The sequence below is a fragment of the Cetorhinus maximus genome, chromosome 17, assembly GCF_964194155.1.
Source record: "Cetorhinus maximus chromosome 17, sCetMax3.hap1.1, whole genome shotgun sequence".
Lineage (NCBI taxonomy): Eukaryota > Metazoa > Chordata > Chondrichthyes > Lamniformes > Cetorhinidae > Cetorhinus > Cetorhinus maximus.
In genome coordinates this window covers 1003400-1018778 of record NC_135895.1, presented here as the reverse complement: position 1 = coordinate 1018778, position 15379 = coordinate 1003400, and the positions used below count along the sequence as shown (strand labels likewise).

The 15379-nt window shown below is 47.7% G+C and overlaps 1 protein-coding gene across 1 annotated transcript in view; it reads left to right on the top strand.

Moving 5' to 3' along the window:
- The window catches only part of LOC144692126 (uncharacterized), a 161816-nt gene that overhangs the window by 79449 nt on the left and 66988 nt on the right, over positions 1-15379 (top strand). Inside the window, exons 17-20 of the mRNA XM_078560623.1 lie at positions 4510-4617; positions 6568-6621; positions 8671-8724; positions 9990-10097. Coding sequence (XP_078416749.1) covers positions 4510-4617; positions 6568-6621; positions 8671-8724; positions 9990-10097 — 324 coding nt within the window. The remainder of the gene's footprint in view (positions 1-4509; positions 4618-6567; positions 6622-8670; positions 8725-9989; positions 10098-15379) is intronic.

Below are 15379 nucleotides of genomic sequence, written 5' to 3'. Positions count from 1 at the left end.
ATCGCACACCCCCACTTTTTGTCCTCAATCCTCTAAGTTCCTCATGCAGTCCCAACACTGGCCACTATTCCCGGTGGCGCTGCTGGAACCAGAGAGCCATCCGTGTTAAGTAGCTGCCGACCAACCCGCTAGAACGAGGGCTGACTCACCCCCAACATTTATGCTGGTGGTGGAGGGGGGACCCGAACGAGCAAAAAGACCTTGGCCATTATCTCCTTAAGGTCATGAACTTCCACCTTCTTAATAAGCATCCCGTGTGGCACTTTCTCAAATGCCTTCTAAAAGTCCATCTATTCAACACCTGCTCCACCATCTTGATCATTTACCACAGGAGTTACCCCATCAAAAAATTCAATCAAATTAGGCACAAGCAATTTGACTTTAACAAATCTATGCTGGCTTTCCTTGATTAACCCAAGCCCCCTTTCCAAATGAAAGTTTATTTTGTCATTGACAATGTTTCCAACAAAATAAAAAATAGGAAATGCTGGAAATATTCAGCAGGTCTGGCAGCATCTGTGGGGCGAGAAACAGAGTGAATGGGCAACATTTACCCCCCATCAGGGTGGGGGGGGAAGTGCGGGAGTGGGCACGAGGGGACAGGTTCCCAATCGGTGCCCCCAATCGGGGGCGCGCCGGCATTTTACATGGGCGGGCCAATTAAGGCTCGCCCAGCGTGACGTCCACCAGGAAGCGCTATGCGCTCCCTGTGCAGGTCGGCGGGGGGTGATTCCCTCAGCCGGGAGTGGGCTCTTCCACACATGCCCGCGGAACAGCATACTGATCCCCCTGAGGCAAAGTGCTGCCTCAGGGAGATCGGCTCACATTTTAAACTTTAAATAAAGCTGAGAAAAAAATTCCCTGCCATGTCCCCTCATGTGACACTTTCATTTGAGTTGGGACATGTCGGTCACTTTTACTTTAAAATATTACGAGATTTTTAAATCCTCATGAAATCTCATCCCGCCCGTGGATAAGGTTTTTCCCAAACCCGCCAGGGCTCCCAGCCTGCCCGCCAACCGGAAAACACAGCCCAATGTTTCAGGTTAAAGAACTTTCATACAAACTCTTTTAATGAAAGGTCCTTGAACTGAACCATTAACTCTGTTTCTCTTTCCCCAGGAAACTATAGGCCAGTCAGCCTAACATCTGTCATTGGGAAAATGCTAGAGTCAATTGTTAAGGAAGAAATATCAGGACATTTAGAAAAGCTTAACGCAATCAAACAGAGTCAACATGGTTTTGTGAAAGGAAATCACGTTTGACAAATTTGCTAGAGTTTTTTGAGGATATAACAAGCAGAGTTGATGAAGGGGAACTGGTAGATGTCGTGTATTTGGATTTCCAGATGGCATTTGATAAGGTGCCACATAAAAGGTTATTGCACAAGATAAGAGCTCACGGTATTGGGTGTAATGTATTAGAATGGATTGAGGATTGGTTAACACAGAGAAGACAGAGATTCAGGATTAATGGGTCTTTTTCAGGTTGGAAAGATATAACTAGTGGAGTGCCACAAGGATCAGTCCTAGGGCCTCAATTATTTACTAGCTATATTAATGACTTGGAGGAGGGGGCTGAGTGTAATGTATCCAAATTTGCTGATGATACAAAAATAGGCGGGAGGGCATGTTGTAATGAGGACATAAGGAATCTGCAAGGGGATATAGACAGGTTGAGTGAGTGGGCAAAAACTTGGCAGATGGAGTTTAATGTGGGAATGTGTAAGGTCATGCGCTTTGGTAGGAAGAATCAAAAGGCAGACTATTATTTAAATGGAGAGAGACTCCAAAAAAGTGCAGCACAGAGGGACCTGGGTGTTCTAGTGCATGAAACACAAATAGTTAGCATGTAGGTGCAGCAAGTAATTAAGAAGGAAAATGGAATTTTGGCCTGTATTGCTCGGGGGTTGGGGTTTTAAAATAGGGAAGTCTTGTTACAACCATACAGGGTGTTGGTGAGGCCGCACCTGGAGTACTATGTACAGTTTTGGATTCCGTATTTAAGAAAGGATATACTGGCATTGGAGGCAGTTCAAAAGAGATTGACTAGGCTGATTCCTGGGATGAAGGGGTTGACTTTTCAAGAACAGCTGAACAGCTTAGGCCTTTATTCATTAGAGTTTAGAAGAATGAGGGGTGATCTTATTGAAAAGTACAAGATTCTGAGGGGGCTTGACAGGGTAGATGTTGAGAAGATGTTTCCACGAGTGGGGGAATCTCGAACTAGGGACATAGTTACAGAATAAGGGGACACTCATTTAAAACTGAGATGTGAAGGAATTTCTTCTCTCAGAGGGTAGTGAATGTCTGGAATTCTCTACCTCAGAGAGTTGTGGAGGTTAGATCACTGAAAGTATTTAAAGAGGAGGTAGATAGATGTTTGAAATATCGGGGAGTTGGAGGCTATGAGGAGCTGGCACGAAAGAGGAGTTGAGGCCTGGGGCAGATCAGCCATGATCGTATTGAATGGTGGGAGGGGCTTGAAGGGCCGAATGGCCTCCTCTTGCTCCTATTTCTTATGGTCATAGGTTCTCTCCACAGATGCTTGTAGACCTCATATTTCCAGCATTTTCTGTTTTGATCTCAGATTTCCAGCATCTGCAGTGTTTTATTTTTGTTTATAGTTTCCATTAACTTCCCCGTCACCGACGCTGGGTTGACTGATTTGTACTTTTCTAGATTAACTCTCTCCCCTTTACTCAATAATACGAGAACCATTAACAACTCCCCAGTCCTCTGGCATTACTCATGTCTCCAATGGGGATATAGAGATTGTGACCAATACCTCGGCTTTTTCTACTTTGATTCTTTCAGCCAGTTGCAATTCATTCCGTCTGGACCAGGAGACTTACGGCTTTCAGTAATGCTCATCTTTTCAGAACATCTTCTCTGTTTGTATCCTGTCCGTAACTTTCCTTCTGTCCTTTCAGTGTCACCTTCACATCATCCACTCCCTTGGTGGAGTTAGATGCACAATATTTATTGTGTTTAAAACTTTAACCATTCCCTTGGCCTCTACATGTAGATTTCACTTTGGGTGTTTAAAGGACCCGATCTTTCCCTTAATAATTCAGTTGTTATATTTTATTTATGAAATGCTTTAGGGTTCACTTAGATGCTCATCTTTTCTCTTAGCTTCTCTTTGCTTCCCACATTCATTTTTTCCAATTCCCTCCTGCATATCCCATAGGGTAGAATTTTTCCCTTGTCGGGCGGGCTCGGCAGGTTCGAGTGGGAGCGGGAGAGGGAGAGGGAGCAGGAGTGGGAGAGGGAGTGAGAGTGGGATTGGGAATGGCCGGGAAGCCAAATGCCGCCCACGATCTGGGCCCAACTGCGATCTCTCGCTGTCGGGTTAACTAAGGCCCACCCAGCAAGCCTGTGCTGGGGGTGGGGCGGAGGGTGAGCGGGGAACCTCACGCAGGGTGAGCAGGGTGAGCAGGTTTAAGCTCCCCGAGATGCGGAGCTGCCTCAGGGAGATGAATAGTTTTGAAAATAAAAAATGAAGCATTGTGAGATGTTAATAAAACACATCATGTGACTGTCACATGAGCAGGGACATGTTAGAAATTAGTATGAAATTTAAAAATTTTTTTGAATGACGGATTGAAGCCTCATCCCGCCCGTGGATGAGATTTCGCAAAAAGTACAAAGGCCGCCAACCTTTGTTGGATTGTTAATGGCCTGAACAGGCCTTTGAATTGTCGGTGGGCGCGTTGCCAACTCCTGTGTGCACCCACCGACTGAAATAACCGGCGAGTTTGCGATAACATCGGGAAGCTCACCCAACAAGCCAAAAATCCTGGCCATAATCTTCCTGGCTACCAACTGAATTTGTACCTGACGTTTGTCAGAAGCCTCCTTCCTCTGTTTCCTGTTGACGTTTATTTCCTTTGCCGCCCAGGGTGCACTGGCGTTGGATGCTCCCCTTACCCTGCAAAGGAATAGTCCGAGTTTGTAGCTAAATTGTTCTATATAATGGTGTCTCTGCTATCTCTTCTGTAGCTTCTTTGCGTATTTGTGGATACAATCCATCTGGACCAGGGGTTTTACCCTCTTTAACTTTGATAACTTTATCAATTAAGTCCCCCCTTTGTATCTTAAATGTCTTTATATCTTTTATTGATCTTTCTAACTCATTCCATCCAAGGAGATTTCTCTCTCTTTTTTTATTAACAAGACCTTCATAGTTTAATAACTTTCTTGATCACCTTGTACCCAAAACCTTTCAATGTCACGATATAAACAAGTCAGAACATTTATTTCAGCAATATTTTATATATTTGTAATCTCTATTCTACATCAGACTTGAGAGACCTGTGAACACTAAATTAGTACAAAACTGGTACACTGGACATGCAAATCCTGCTGATCAAATCATAGGATCAGTTTGAATTCCTGACTGTTTACAAAGCTTCCAATGGAATTTTCACGAATGGCCAACTCCTAATTAATCCATGCTTTGCTTATCCTTGAGTCATGTTTAACTTAACCTTTCTATTCCTTCCAGGGGGAGAAAGGGCCTCAGGGTCCGGCTGGTCGCGATGGAGTTCAGGGACCTGTTGGTCTGCCTGGTCCCGCTGGTCCTCAGGGACCTCCTGGGGAAGATGGTGACAAGGTGAGTGTTTATCGTCCGTTGGCCATTTCTTTTGCAAATTCATTCTCGCGATGCGAGCTTTGCTAGCAAGGCTGGAATTTATCGCCCATCTCAGTTGTCCTTGATGGTCACTTGAAACACTGCAATTGGTGTAGTGAAGAAACAAGAGGAGGCCATTCAGCCTCTCAAGCCTGTTCAGCCGTTTATAGGAAGATAGAAACAGAAGAAAACCATTCAAGTATTCAACTAGATTGAGGCTGATCATACCATCTCCCCCTTTACCCTTCTCCATGTCCCTCAACAACCAACAAAAACCTGAAGACACAGTTTCTATCTACCCGAACATATTCTTTTATTATTTTAAACACCTTAAATCTTCTAAAGTTAAGGAAATACAAAGCTAATCTATGCATTCTGCCTTAGCCCCAGTATCCAGTATCCTCTGGTGAATTTTAGCTGACACAGCCCAGCTATCCTTCCTGAGGTGCAGTGGCCGGAACAGAGCACATTTACTGCAGATGCCTGCTGTCCATCTCAGTGCCCAGAGGCTGGTTGTAAGGCCTGTAGGAAGAAGGACATGCCTTGTGTGATTCCTGACCACCCTGTGTGCGGACATTGCTATCCCGATATTTATCGAGAGGTGGGGAGGGAGTGGGAGAGAGAAGCCCAAACAAGCCCACAGCAAATTTAGCAGCGGAATCTGATTCAACATTATGGACTTTGTTTCCCAACAACCTGATGGGGTGTAACCAGATCAGCACCAGGAGCGGTGGGGGGCGGGGGGAGTTTGGGGGGCGGGGGGAGGTTGGGGGGCGGGGGGGAGGTGGGGGGCGGGGGGAGGTTGGGGGGCGGGGGAAGGTTGGGGGGCGGGGGGGAGGTGGGGGGGGCGGGGGAGGTTGGGGGGAGGTTGGGGGCAGCAGGAAGTTGGGGAGCGGGGTGAGTTTGGGGAGCTGGGGGAGGTTGGGGGCGGGGGGAGGTGGGGGGCGGGGGGAGGTTGGGGGGTGAGGGGAGGTTAGGGGGCAGGGGGAGGTTGGGGGGCGGGGGGAGGTGGGCGGCGGGGGGAATTTGGGGGGCGGGGGGAATGGTTGGGGGGCGGGGGGAGGTGGGGGGGCGGGGGGAGGTTGGGGGGCGAGGAAGATGAAAGGGGTGGAAAGTGGACAGGTTGAGGGAGAGAGTGACTTTCACAACCCGGTTTCCCAGCTCACTTCAGAGTCACATTCATGGCCGGTATTGAGGAAACCAAACTTTAGTTGGACTATTTAATTCTGCGTTTAATGAGGATTCTGTTTAACCTCGAGTGAGTGTCACACAATCAGGTGAAGGCTGCAATCCCTTTATTTAAAACTGAGAATCACAAAACAGCAAGAGCAAGGTCAGAAGGTCATGACACATGGAAACCACGCCAATCCCAGGATTAATCTTCACAGAATCGCAGGATTTTAATGGCACAGAAGGAGGCCATTCGGCCCATTGTGTCTGCACCAGCTCTCCAAATGAGCATTATGACCGAGTGTCATTGCCCTGCTTCTTCCATTGCACATGGTTTCTATTCAAATAATCATCCATTGCCCTCCTGAATGCCTCGATTGAACCTGTCTCCCCCACACTCCCAGGCAGCGCATTCCAGACCTGAACCACTCGCTGTGTGAAAAGGTTTCCTCACGTCACATTTGTTTCTTTTGCAAATCAATTTAAATCTGTGCCCTCGATCCCATAATCAATCCCAGGGTTATTCTCCGATCCAGAATTACTCTCCATTCCCAGGGTTAATCTACAATCCTAGGAAGATTCGCCAATCTAGAATTATTCCCTAATCCCAGGATTAATCTTCAATGCCAAGATTAATCTCAGACAGACAATATGACCCAACAGCCAAAGCTTTGAGTTTTTACATCAGGAACTCACTGTGGGAAAAAGGGGAAGTTGGAAGAGGTCAAGATAAAGGTTTCATTTCATTCTTTCCTTACACAGGGTGAGATTGGAGAACCAGGTCAAAAGGGCACGAAAGGAGGAAAAGGTGAACAAGTGAGTAATGTGATTTATTCCTTTCCGTTGCTCCTGCTGATGTTGCTCAGCTCTGAAATTATAGACAATGTTTGTGCTTCTATTAAAGAACAAATACCTGACATTTTCACACTGCCTTCCGCCACCTCAGGATGTCCAGCCACTGAAACGCTATGAAATAGATTCACTGTTGTGATGTACGATATTAAAAAGCCAACTTGTGCCACAGGAAAGACGCACAAACAGCAACGTTACAACAACCGGACCACCTGCTTTTAGGGATGATGGCCGAGAGATAAAGATTGATCAGGGGTATGGGGAATAACGCCCCTCATCTTCTTTGAAATAGGGGCTGTGGGATCTTTCACATCCTCTGAGAGGGCAGATGGAGGCCCAGTTAATGTCTCATCAGAAAGTATGTCCCTCACAAAGCGCTCCCTCAGTATTGGCCCTCTGACATTGCAGCACTCCCTCAGGACTGACCCTCTGACAGTGCAGCACTCCCTCAGGACTGACCCTCTGACAGTGCTGCACTCCCTCAGGACTGACCCTCTGACAGTGCAGCACTCCCTCAGGACTGACCCTCTGACAGTGCTGCACTCCCTCAGGACTGACCCTCTGACAGTGCAGCACTCCCTCACCACTGACCCTCTGACAGTGCAGCACTCCCTCAGGACTGACCCTCTGACAGTGCAGCACTCCCTCAGTACTCACCCTCTGACAGTGTAGCACTCCCTCAGGACTGATCCTCTGACAGTGCAGCACTCCCTCAGTACTGACCCTCTGACAGTGCAGCACTCCCTCAGGACTGATCCTCTGACAGTGCAGCACTCCCTCAGTACTGACCCTCTGACAGTGCAACACTCCCTCAGGACTGACCCTCTGACAGTGCAGCACTCCCTCAGTACTGACCATCTGACAGTGCAGCACTCCCTCAGGACTAATCCTCTGACAGTGCAGCACTCCCTCAGTACTGACCATCTGACAGTGCAACACTCCCTCAGTACTGACCGTCTGACAGTGCAGCACTCCCTCAGTACTGACCCCCTGACAGTGCTGCACTCCCTTAGTACTGACCCTCTGACAGTGCTGCACTCCCTCAGCACTGACCCCCTGACAGTGCAGCACTCCCTCAGTACTGACCCCCAGACAGTGCTGCAATTCCTCAGTACTGACCCTCTGACAGTGCAGCACTCCCTCAGCACTGACCCCCTGACAGTGCAGCACTCCCTCAGTACTGACCCTCTGACAGTGCAGCACTCCCTCAGTACTGACCCTCTGACAGTGCAGCACTTCCTCAGTACTGACCCTCTGACAGTGCAGCACTCCCTCAGTACTGACCCTCTGACAGTGCAGCACTCCCTCAGTACTGACCCTCTGACAGTGCAGCACTCCCTGAGTTGTGGTCTGCAAGTTTCAGCCTAGATTTTCTGCTCTAGTCCCTGGTGTGGCATTTGAACCTGTGACTTTGTGACTCTGAGGCTGGCTGTTTGTAGCTCATTAGCTCACAACCTGGCACTAATTGTCTCAAAATAAAGTTTCACGTTGTACATTTCAATTTTGTAATTAACAATTATTTGTCATGGGAAGTGCATTTGATCTCTGGTGATATGACTTTGTTGTTTCTGGTGATGTGACTTTGTTGTTTCTGGTGATGTGACTTTGTTGTTTCTGGTGATGTGACTTTGTTGTTTCTGGTGATGTGACTTTGTTGTTTCTGGTGATGTGACTTTGTTGTTTCTGGTGATGTGACTTTGTGTTGTTGCAGCCCTGGGATTAATCATCCTGGAGCTGCCTGACCCACATTCCAGCCCTGGGTAACCTGCCATTTCACCGGAGGCTGACCCAGGCCTGGCTGCCCTCAGATTAACCTCAGTCACTTCCTGCTTCACCAAATAAACAACTGCCCAGATGCTGTTCTGTTTGATAGTGTTTATCGCCAGTGATGGACATTAATAGGGGGGGGAGGTCCTAGCAGACGGCTACATTTCAAAGCTCAGTTTGTACGGTTCTCTCTGTCTGTGATATTCCAGCTCAAGCTGATCAATCTCCTGTTGTCTATCTACGCAGGGACCTCCTGGACCTCACGGTCTCCAAGGACCCATTGGACAGCCTGGACCAGCAGTAAGTAAAGTCCTTCACTGCATCTGGAAATTATTGAATAAGGACATGCTCATAAGAGCAGGAGATGACTGTTCATCGCCTCGATTTCATTAGAACATCCCTAGCTCAGCTCCATCCACCTGCCTTGGGTCATTAACTCTGAATACCTCTTGTCCAACAAAACTGTATCATTTCAATACCTCCAATTAACCCCAGCACCCTCCGCTTTCTGGGGGAGAAAGTTCCAGATTTCCATCCTCTCTGTGTGAGGAATTGCTTCCTGACATCACCCTGAACAGCCTGACTCTCATTTTAACATTCTTCCCCCTTAGGTACAATCTTTTGGCCCAGCCCACCACCAGGATCATTCTCTCCCCCCACAATCCAACGGACTTTTGGCTCAGTTGCTGCATCTGCTGCAGAAGGTTCCACAATAGCGGGGTCCAGAAAATCCCGGCCCTTGTGCTGAACACCTCCCCACCAGAGGAAGTAATTTCTCTCTGTTGGCTCTATCGAACTTTTTAATCATTTTAAACAACTCCATTAGACCACCCCTTAATCTTCTTTACTCTAGGGAATACAAGGCCAGTCCATACAATCTCATAATTTAACTCCGTAAACGGAAGGGGAATAAATGATAATTCACTGTATCAACAAATTCTCCTCATCTCCCCCTCTGGTTCTTTCACTGATTCTCTTCAATCTGTGTCCCTCTGTTTACCGACCCTCCTGCCATTGGAAACAATTTCTCCTTATTTACTCTATCCAAACTCTTCCTGATTGTGAACACCTCGATCAAATCTCTCCTTAACCTTCTCTGCTCTAAGGAGAACAATCCCAGCTTCTCCAGTCTCTCCACATTAACTGAAGTCCCTCATCCCTGGTTCCATTGGAGTAAATCTCCTCTGCACCCTCTCCAAGGCCTCGACATCCTTCCTAAAGTGTGGAGCCCAGAGTTGGACACAATCCTCCCGCTGGGGTCTAACCAGTGATTTATAAAGGTTTAACATAACTTTCTTGCTTTGGTACTCTGCCTCTATTATTAGGACCATGAATCTCAATGCTTTTTAATGCATTCTCAAAGTCTACTGATTTGTGTACATAAACTCCCAGGTCTCTTTGTTCCAATTCGAATTGTCCCATTTAGTCTTTCCTTTTTGTGGATCAAGCTCCTTATGATTTAATTCTGATCTTTCCATCATTGAGTGTTGATCCCAAACCCTGTCAGTCTCCCACTGTTAGTGACATCAGCTGAAGATGAATCTCATTTCTGCTTTGTTTGTCAGGGAGGAGATGGAGAGCCAGGTCCCAGAGGACAGCAGGGAATGTTCGGACAGAAAGGTGATGAAGGATCGCGTGGATTCCCCGGGCCTCCTGGACCAATTGGTCTTCAGGTAAGTCCCACAACAACCACTTATGTCATCAGCACCTTTAATACAATAAAACACCTGAAGCACATCACAGGAGCAGTAGCCAATAAAAGGAGAGAAGGAAGGAGATATGATGAACGGCGACCCGGAACTCAATCAAACAGGGAGGCTATAAGGTGCATGGTAAAGGGGGAAAGGCAGCTGGAGAGAGGGAGAGGTTTATGCTGGGAATTCCAGAGCTGAGAGCCTGGGCAACCAATGATGGAGTGATGGATACTGGGGCTGCTCAAGAGGTCAAAATTGGAGGAGAACATAGAACTCGGACAGATGTAGGAGCTGGAGAAGGTTAAAGAGAAGAGGGAGGTGTAGGGGAGGAGGACATTACAGAGTTAGGGAAGGGTGTAGGGGCTGGAGGAGGTTACAGAGATAGGGGAGAGATAGGGGAGGTGTAGGGGTGGAGGAGGTTACAGAGATAGGGAGGGGTATAGGGGTGGAGGAGGTTACAGAGATAGGGAAGGGTATAGGGGCTGGAGGAGGTTACAGAGATAGGGAAGGGTGTGGGGTGCAGGAGGTTACAGAGATAGGGAGGGGTGTAGGGGTGGAGGAGGTTACAGAGATAGGGAGGGGTGTAGGGGCTGGAGGAGGTTACAGAGATAGGGAGGGGTGTAGGGGTGGAGGAGGTTATAGAGATAGGGAGGGATGTAGGGGTAGGAGGAGGTTACATAGATAGGGAGAGTGGAAGAGGTTACAGAGATAGGGAGGGGTGTAGGGGCTGGAGGAGGTTACAGAAATAGGGAGGGGTGTAGGGGTTGGAGGAGGATACAGACATAGGGAGGGTGGAAGAGGTTACAGAGATAGGGAGGGGTGTAGGGGTTGGAGGAGGTTACAAAGATTGGGAGGGGTGTAGGGGTGGAGGAAGTTATAGAGATAGGGAGGGGTGTAGGGGTTGGAGGAGGTTACATAGATGGGGAGGGTGGAAGAGGTTACAGAGATAGGGAGGGGTGTAGGGGTTGGAGGAGGTTACAAAGATTGGGAGGGGTATAGGGGCTCGAGGAGGTTACAGAGAGAGGGAGGGGAGTAGAGGGTGGAGGAGGTTACAGAGATAGGGAGGGGTGTAGGGGTGGAGGAGGTTACAGAGATAGGGAGGGGTGTAGGGGCTGGAGGAGGTTACATAGATAGGGAGGGTGGAAGAGGTTACAGAGATAGGGAGGGGTGTAGGGGTTGGAGGAGGATACAGAGATAGGGAGGGGTGTAGGGGCTGGAGGAGGTTACAGAGATAGGGAGGGTGGAGGAGGTTACAGAGATAGGGAGGGTGTAGGGGTGGAGGAGGTTACATAGATAGGGAGGGGTGTAGGGGCTGGAGGAGGTTACAGAGATAGGGAGGGGTGTAGGGGTTGGAGGAGGATACAGAGATAGGGAGGAGTGTAGGGGTTGTAGGAGGATACAGTGATAGGGAGGGGTCTAGGGGTGGAGGAGGTTACAGAGATATGGAGGGTGGAGGAGTATACAGAGAAAGGAAGGGTTGTAGGGGCTGGAGGAGGTTACAGAGAGAGGGAGGGGAGTAGAGGGTGGAGGAGTTTACAGAGATAGGGAGGGGTGTAGGGGCTGGAGGAGGTTACAGAGAGAGGGAGGGGAGTAGAGGGTGGAGGAGGTTACAGAGATAGGGAGGGGTGTAGGGGCTGGAGGAGGTTACAGAGATAGGGAGGGTGTAGAGGGTGGTGGAGGTTACAGAGATAGGAAGGGTGTAGGGGTGGGGGAGGTTAAAGAGATAGGGAGGGTGTAGGGGTGGAGGAGGGTACAGAGATAGGGAGGGGTGTAGGGGCTGGTTTCTCAGTTGTGAGCTGCTCATTTCACAGGTTATCTTTTTGAATGATTTCTTCAAGCAGAATAATATCAGTCTTGGTTTTATAAACATCACACTCCACACTCACCTCGAATGATAAAAACTTGCTGCAATGAAGCAGATTTTTCCCGTTCTACCCTGTGCTGGGTCTTTGAACGAATCTTGCTCAGTCTCAGATCTCCAGTTTTTGTCCTCAATCCTGCTAGTTCCTCATCCTCAACAACTTGCCCAACTCTCTTTGAAATTTATTGATATGTTACAGATGGGAGGGGTGTCAATTTAAATAGCGCTAATATCTCCTCTCACCACCGTCTGTTATCAGAAAGGTCTTTTGATTTGTTTCACTCTTTATAAACAGTGGTCTCAGTTTTTGTGTGATCCAATTTTCCATTAATAACCCCACAGCAACCTCGAGATAGGATGAACTAAAAGGGTTAGTTTATTTCCACACACGAAAGAGGGTTTGCAATATCCCCATCGTATTCGAACAGTAAAATGAGGGATTGAGGAAAGAAATATTTATAGTACAGAGACCACAGAGAAAATAAATATTGTTTCACGTGAGTTCCAGAATCCAGAATCAAAGTCCAATGAGGTATTCCTTCACTTATGTCAGTGGGTCGAAAACCGATGCTGTATAATTTACCTTTCTGGTGGCGTTGACTTCACATGGTGAGATAGGTATGCAGAGATGAATCAGTGATATAGGTGGTACAGGATTTCCAGTAGAAGCAGTGTAGATAGGGCCAGGTGTCCAAACTGGGCCAGATCTCCTTCAATGTGCCCTGCTCGTCAGATGTTAAACAGCAGACTGAGCTTTTCAGTTCAGCAAGGCAATATTACATGTTCCACAGGCCAGAGGCACATGCCACATGACTCACATCTCTCCACCAGGTCTATGACAAAGGATGTGTATCCATTGTCTGTATTCTAACGACTGTCAAATGTCTCAGCCATTAGGAGTTGAAGGAAGAAAGCAGAGCCTTTGTTTCAGCAGACAATCCATCTCCTTCTGACCAGTCTGGGTTATTAAATGCAGATGGCCTTTGTATAGTTCTCTTTGAAGTTGGGCCATACAGTTCACAGGGGGCTGTTAGTGGCTTCTCAGAGATAATAAGATAATAGTTTTCCTAAAACTCTCAAGTGTCTTCTTCTGTTCCAGGGTCACAGACAGGCACAGTTTCAGCCATTTTAAACTTTGTTCAGTTTTAAACATTTTAGAAATAGTGGTGAGCATGTCTGTTTATATTTTATAAAAATGCACAAGGTGAGGTCTTAGTCCCTCACAGATGGAATCAGCTTCAACTACTTGTTCAAATAGAGGATCCTGACAATCCTATGAGGGAAAACACATCTCCTCATCTCTCCTCCGAACTGTTTTCCAATCAATTTGAAATGATGATCTCAAATTCCTCGCTCACTCGTTAGAGAGAGTATTTTTCTCTGTCTCCTGCATCAAAACCTCTCATCATCATCTTGTCAAACTCTCTTGGGTTAGCATTCTTCACATTTCTCACTACATTGCTATTGAACAGTCCTCACACTGAGATATAGAGGGGCTAAATGAGGCCTGTGAGGGTCAGAAACCCCAGCGCGGAGTGAATGGGTCAAATGATGTTTGATCATCTCACTCTATGATATCCAACATCTCCTTATCTGTTTATCTAACTTACCCTTTAAGAAGGTCATCAGCAAAGTGATGCAAAATGTCATTGACAGTGCTATCACATAGCACTTACTCAGCAATAACAAGCTCAACAATCTTATAAATGCTGTGGCTACAAGAGCAAGTCAGAGACTGGGAATCCTGCAGTGAGTAACTCATCTCCTGACTCCCAAAAGCCTATCCACCATCTACAAGGCACAAGTCGAGAGTATGATGGAATACTCCCCACTTGCCTGGATGAATGCAGCTCCAACAATACTCAAGAAGTTTGACAATATCCAGGACAAAGCAGCCCACTTGATTGGCACCACATCCACAAATATTCACTCCTCCACCACCAATGCACAGTAGCAGCAGTGTGTACCATCTACAAGGTGCACTGCAGCAACTCACCATGGCTCCATCAACAGCATGTGAATGTGGGTGTCGCTGGCTGGGACAGCATTTATTGCCCATCCCTAATTGTACTTGAGAAGGTGGTGATGAGCTGCTTTCTTGAACCGCTGCAGTCCATGTGGTGTAGGTACACCCACAGTGCTGTTAGGGAGGGAGTTCCAGGGTTTTGACCCAACGACAGTGAAGGAACAGCCACTCAGTTGTATCAAACCACCTCAAAGCCCATAAGGCAGATGCCAGTCTTCAGCCAATTTTATTCACTCCATGTGATACCAGGAAAGGGCTGAAGGCACTGGATACTGCAAAGACTATGGGCCCTGACAATATTGCGGCAATAGTACTGAAGACTTGTGCTCCAGAACTTGCCACGACCCTAGCCAAGTAATTCCAGTACAGCTACAACACTGGCATCTACCCGGAAATGTTAAAAATTGCTCAGGTATGTCCTGTACACAAAAAGCAGGACAAATCCAACCCAGTTAATTACCGCCCCATCAGTCTATTCTCCATCATCAGTAAAGTAGTGGAAGGGGTCAACAGTGCTATCAAGCGGCACTTGCTTGTCAATAACCTGATCACTGACGCCCAGTTTGGGTTCTGCCAGGACCACTCAGCTCCTGACCTCATTACAGCCTTGGTTCAAACATGGACAAAAGAGCTGAACTCCCGAGGTGAGGTGAGAGTGACTGCCCTTGACATCAAGGCAGCATTTGACCGAGTGTGGCATCAAGGAGCCCTAGCAAAAATGGAGTCAGTGAGAATCAGGGGGGAAACTCTCCACTGGTTGGAGTCACACCCAGCACAAAGGAAGATGGTTGTGGTTGTTGGAAGTCAATCATCTCAGCTCCAGGTCAACACTGCAGGAGTTCCTCAGGGTAGTGTCCTCGGCCCAACCATCTTCAGCTGCTTCATCAATGACCTTCCTTCCATCATAAGGTCAGAAGTGGGGATGTTCGCTGATGATTGCACAATGTTCAGCACCATTCACGACTCCTCAGATACTGAAGCAGTCCATGTCCAAATGCTGCAAGACCTGGACAATATCTAGGCTTGGGCTGACAAGTGGCAAGTAACATTCGCACCACACAATTGCCAGGCAATGACCATCTCCAACAAGAGAGAATCCAACCATTGTCCCTTGATGTTCAATGGCATTACCATCACTGAATCCCCCACTATCAACATCCTGGGGGTTACCATTGACCAGAAACTGAACTGGACTAGCCATAAACATACTGTGGCTACAAGAGCAGGTCAGAGGCTGGGAATCCTGCCGTGAGTAACTCACCTCCTGACTCCCCAAAGCCTGTCCACCATCTACAAGGCACAAGTCAGGAGTGTGATGGAATACTCCCCACTTGCCTGGATGAGTGCAGCTCCCACAACACTTAAGAAGCTGGA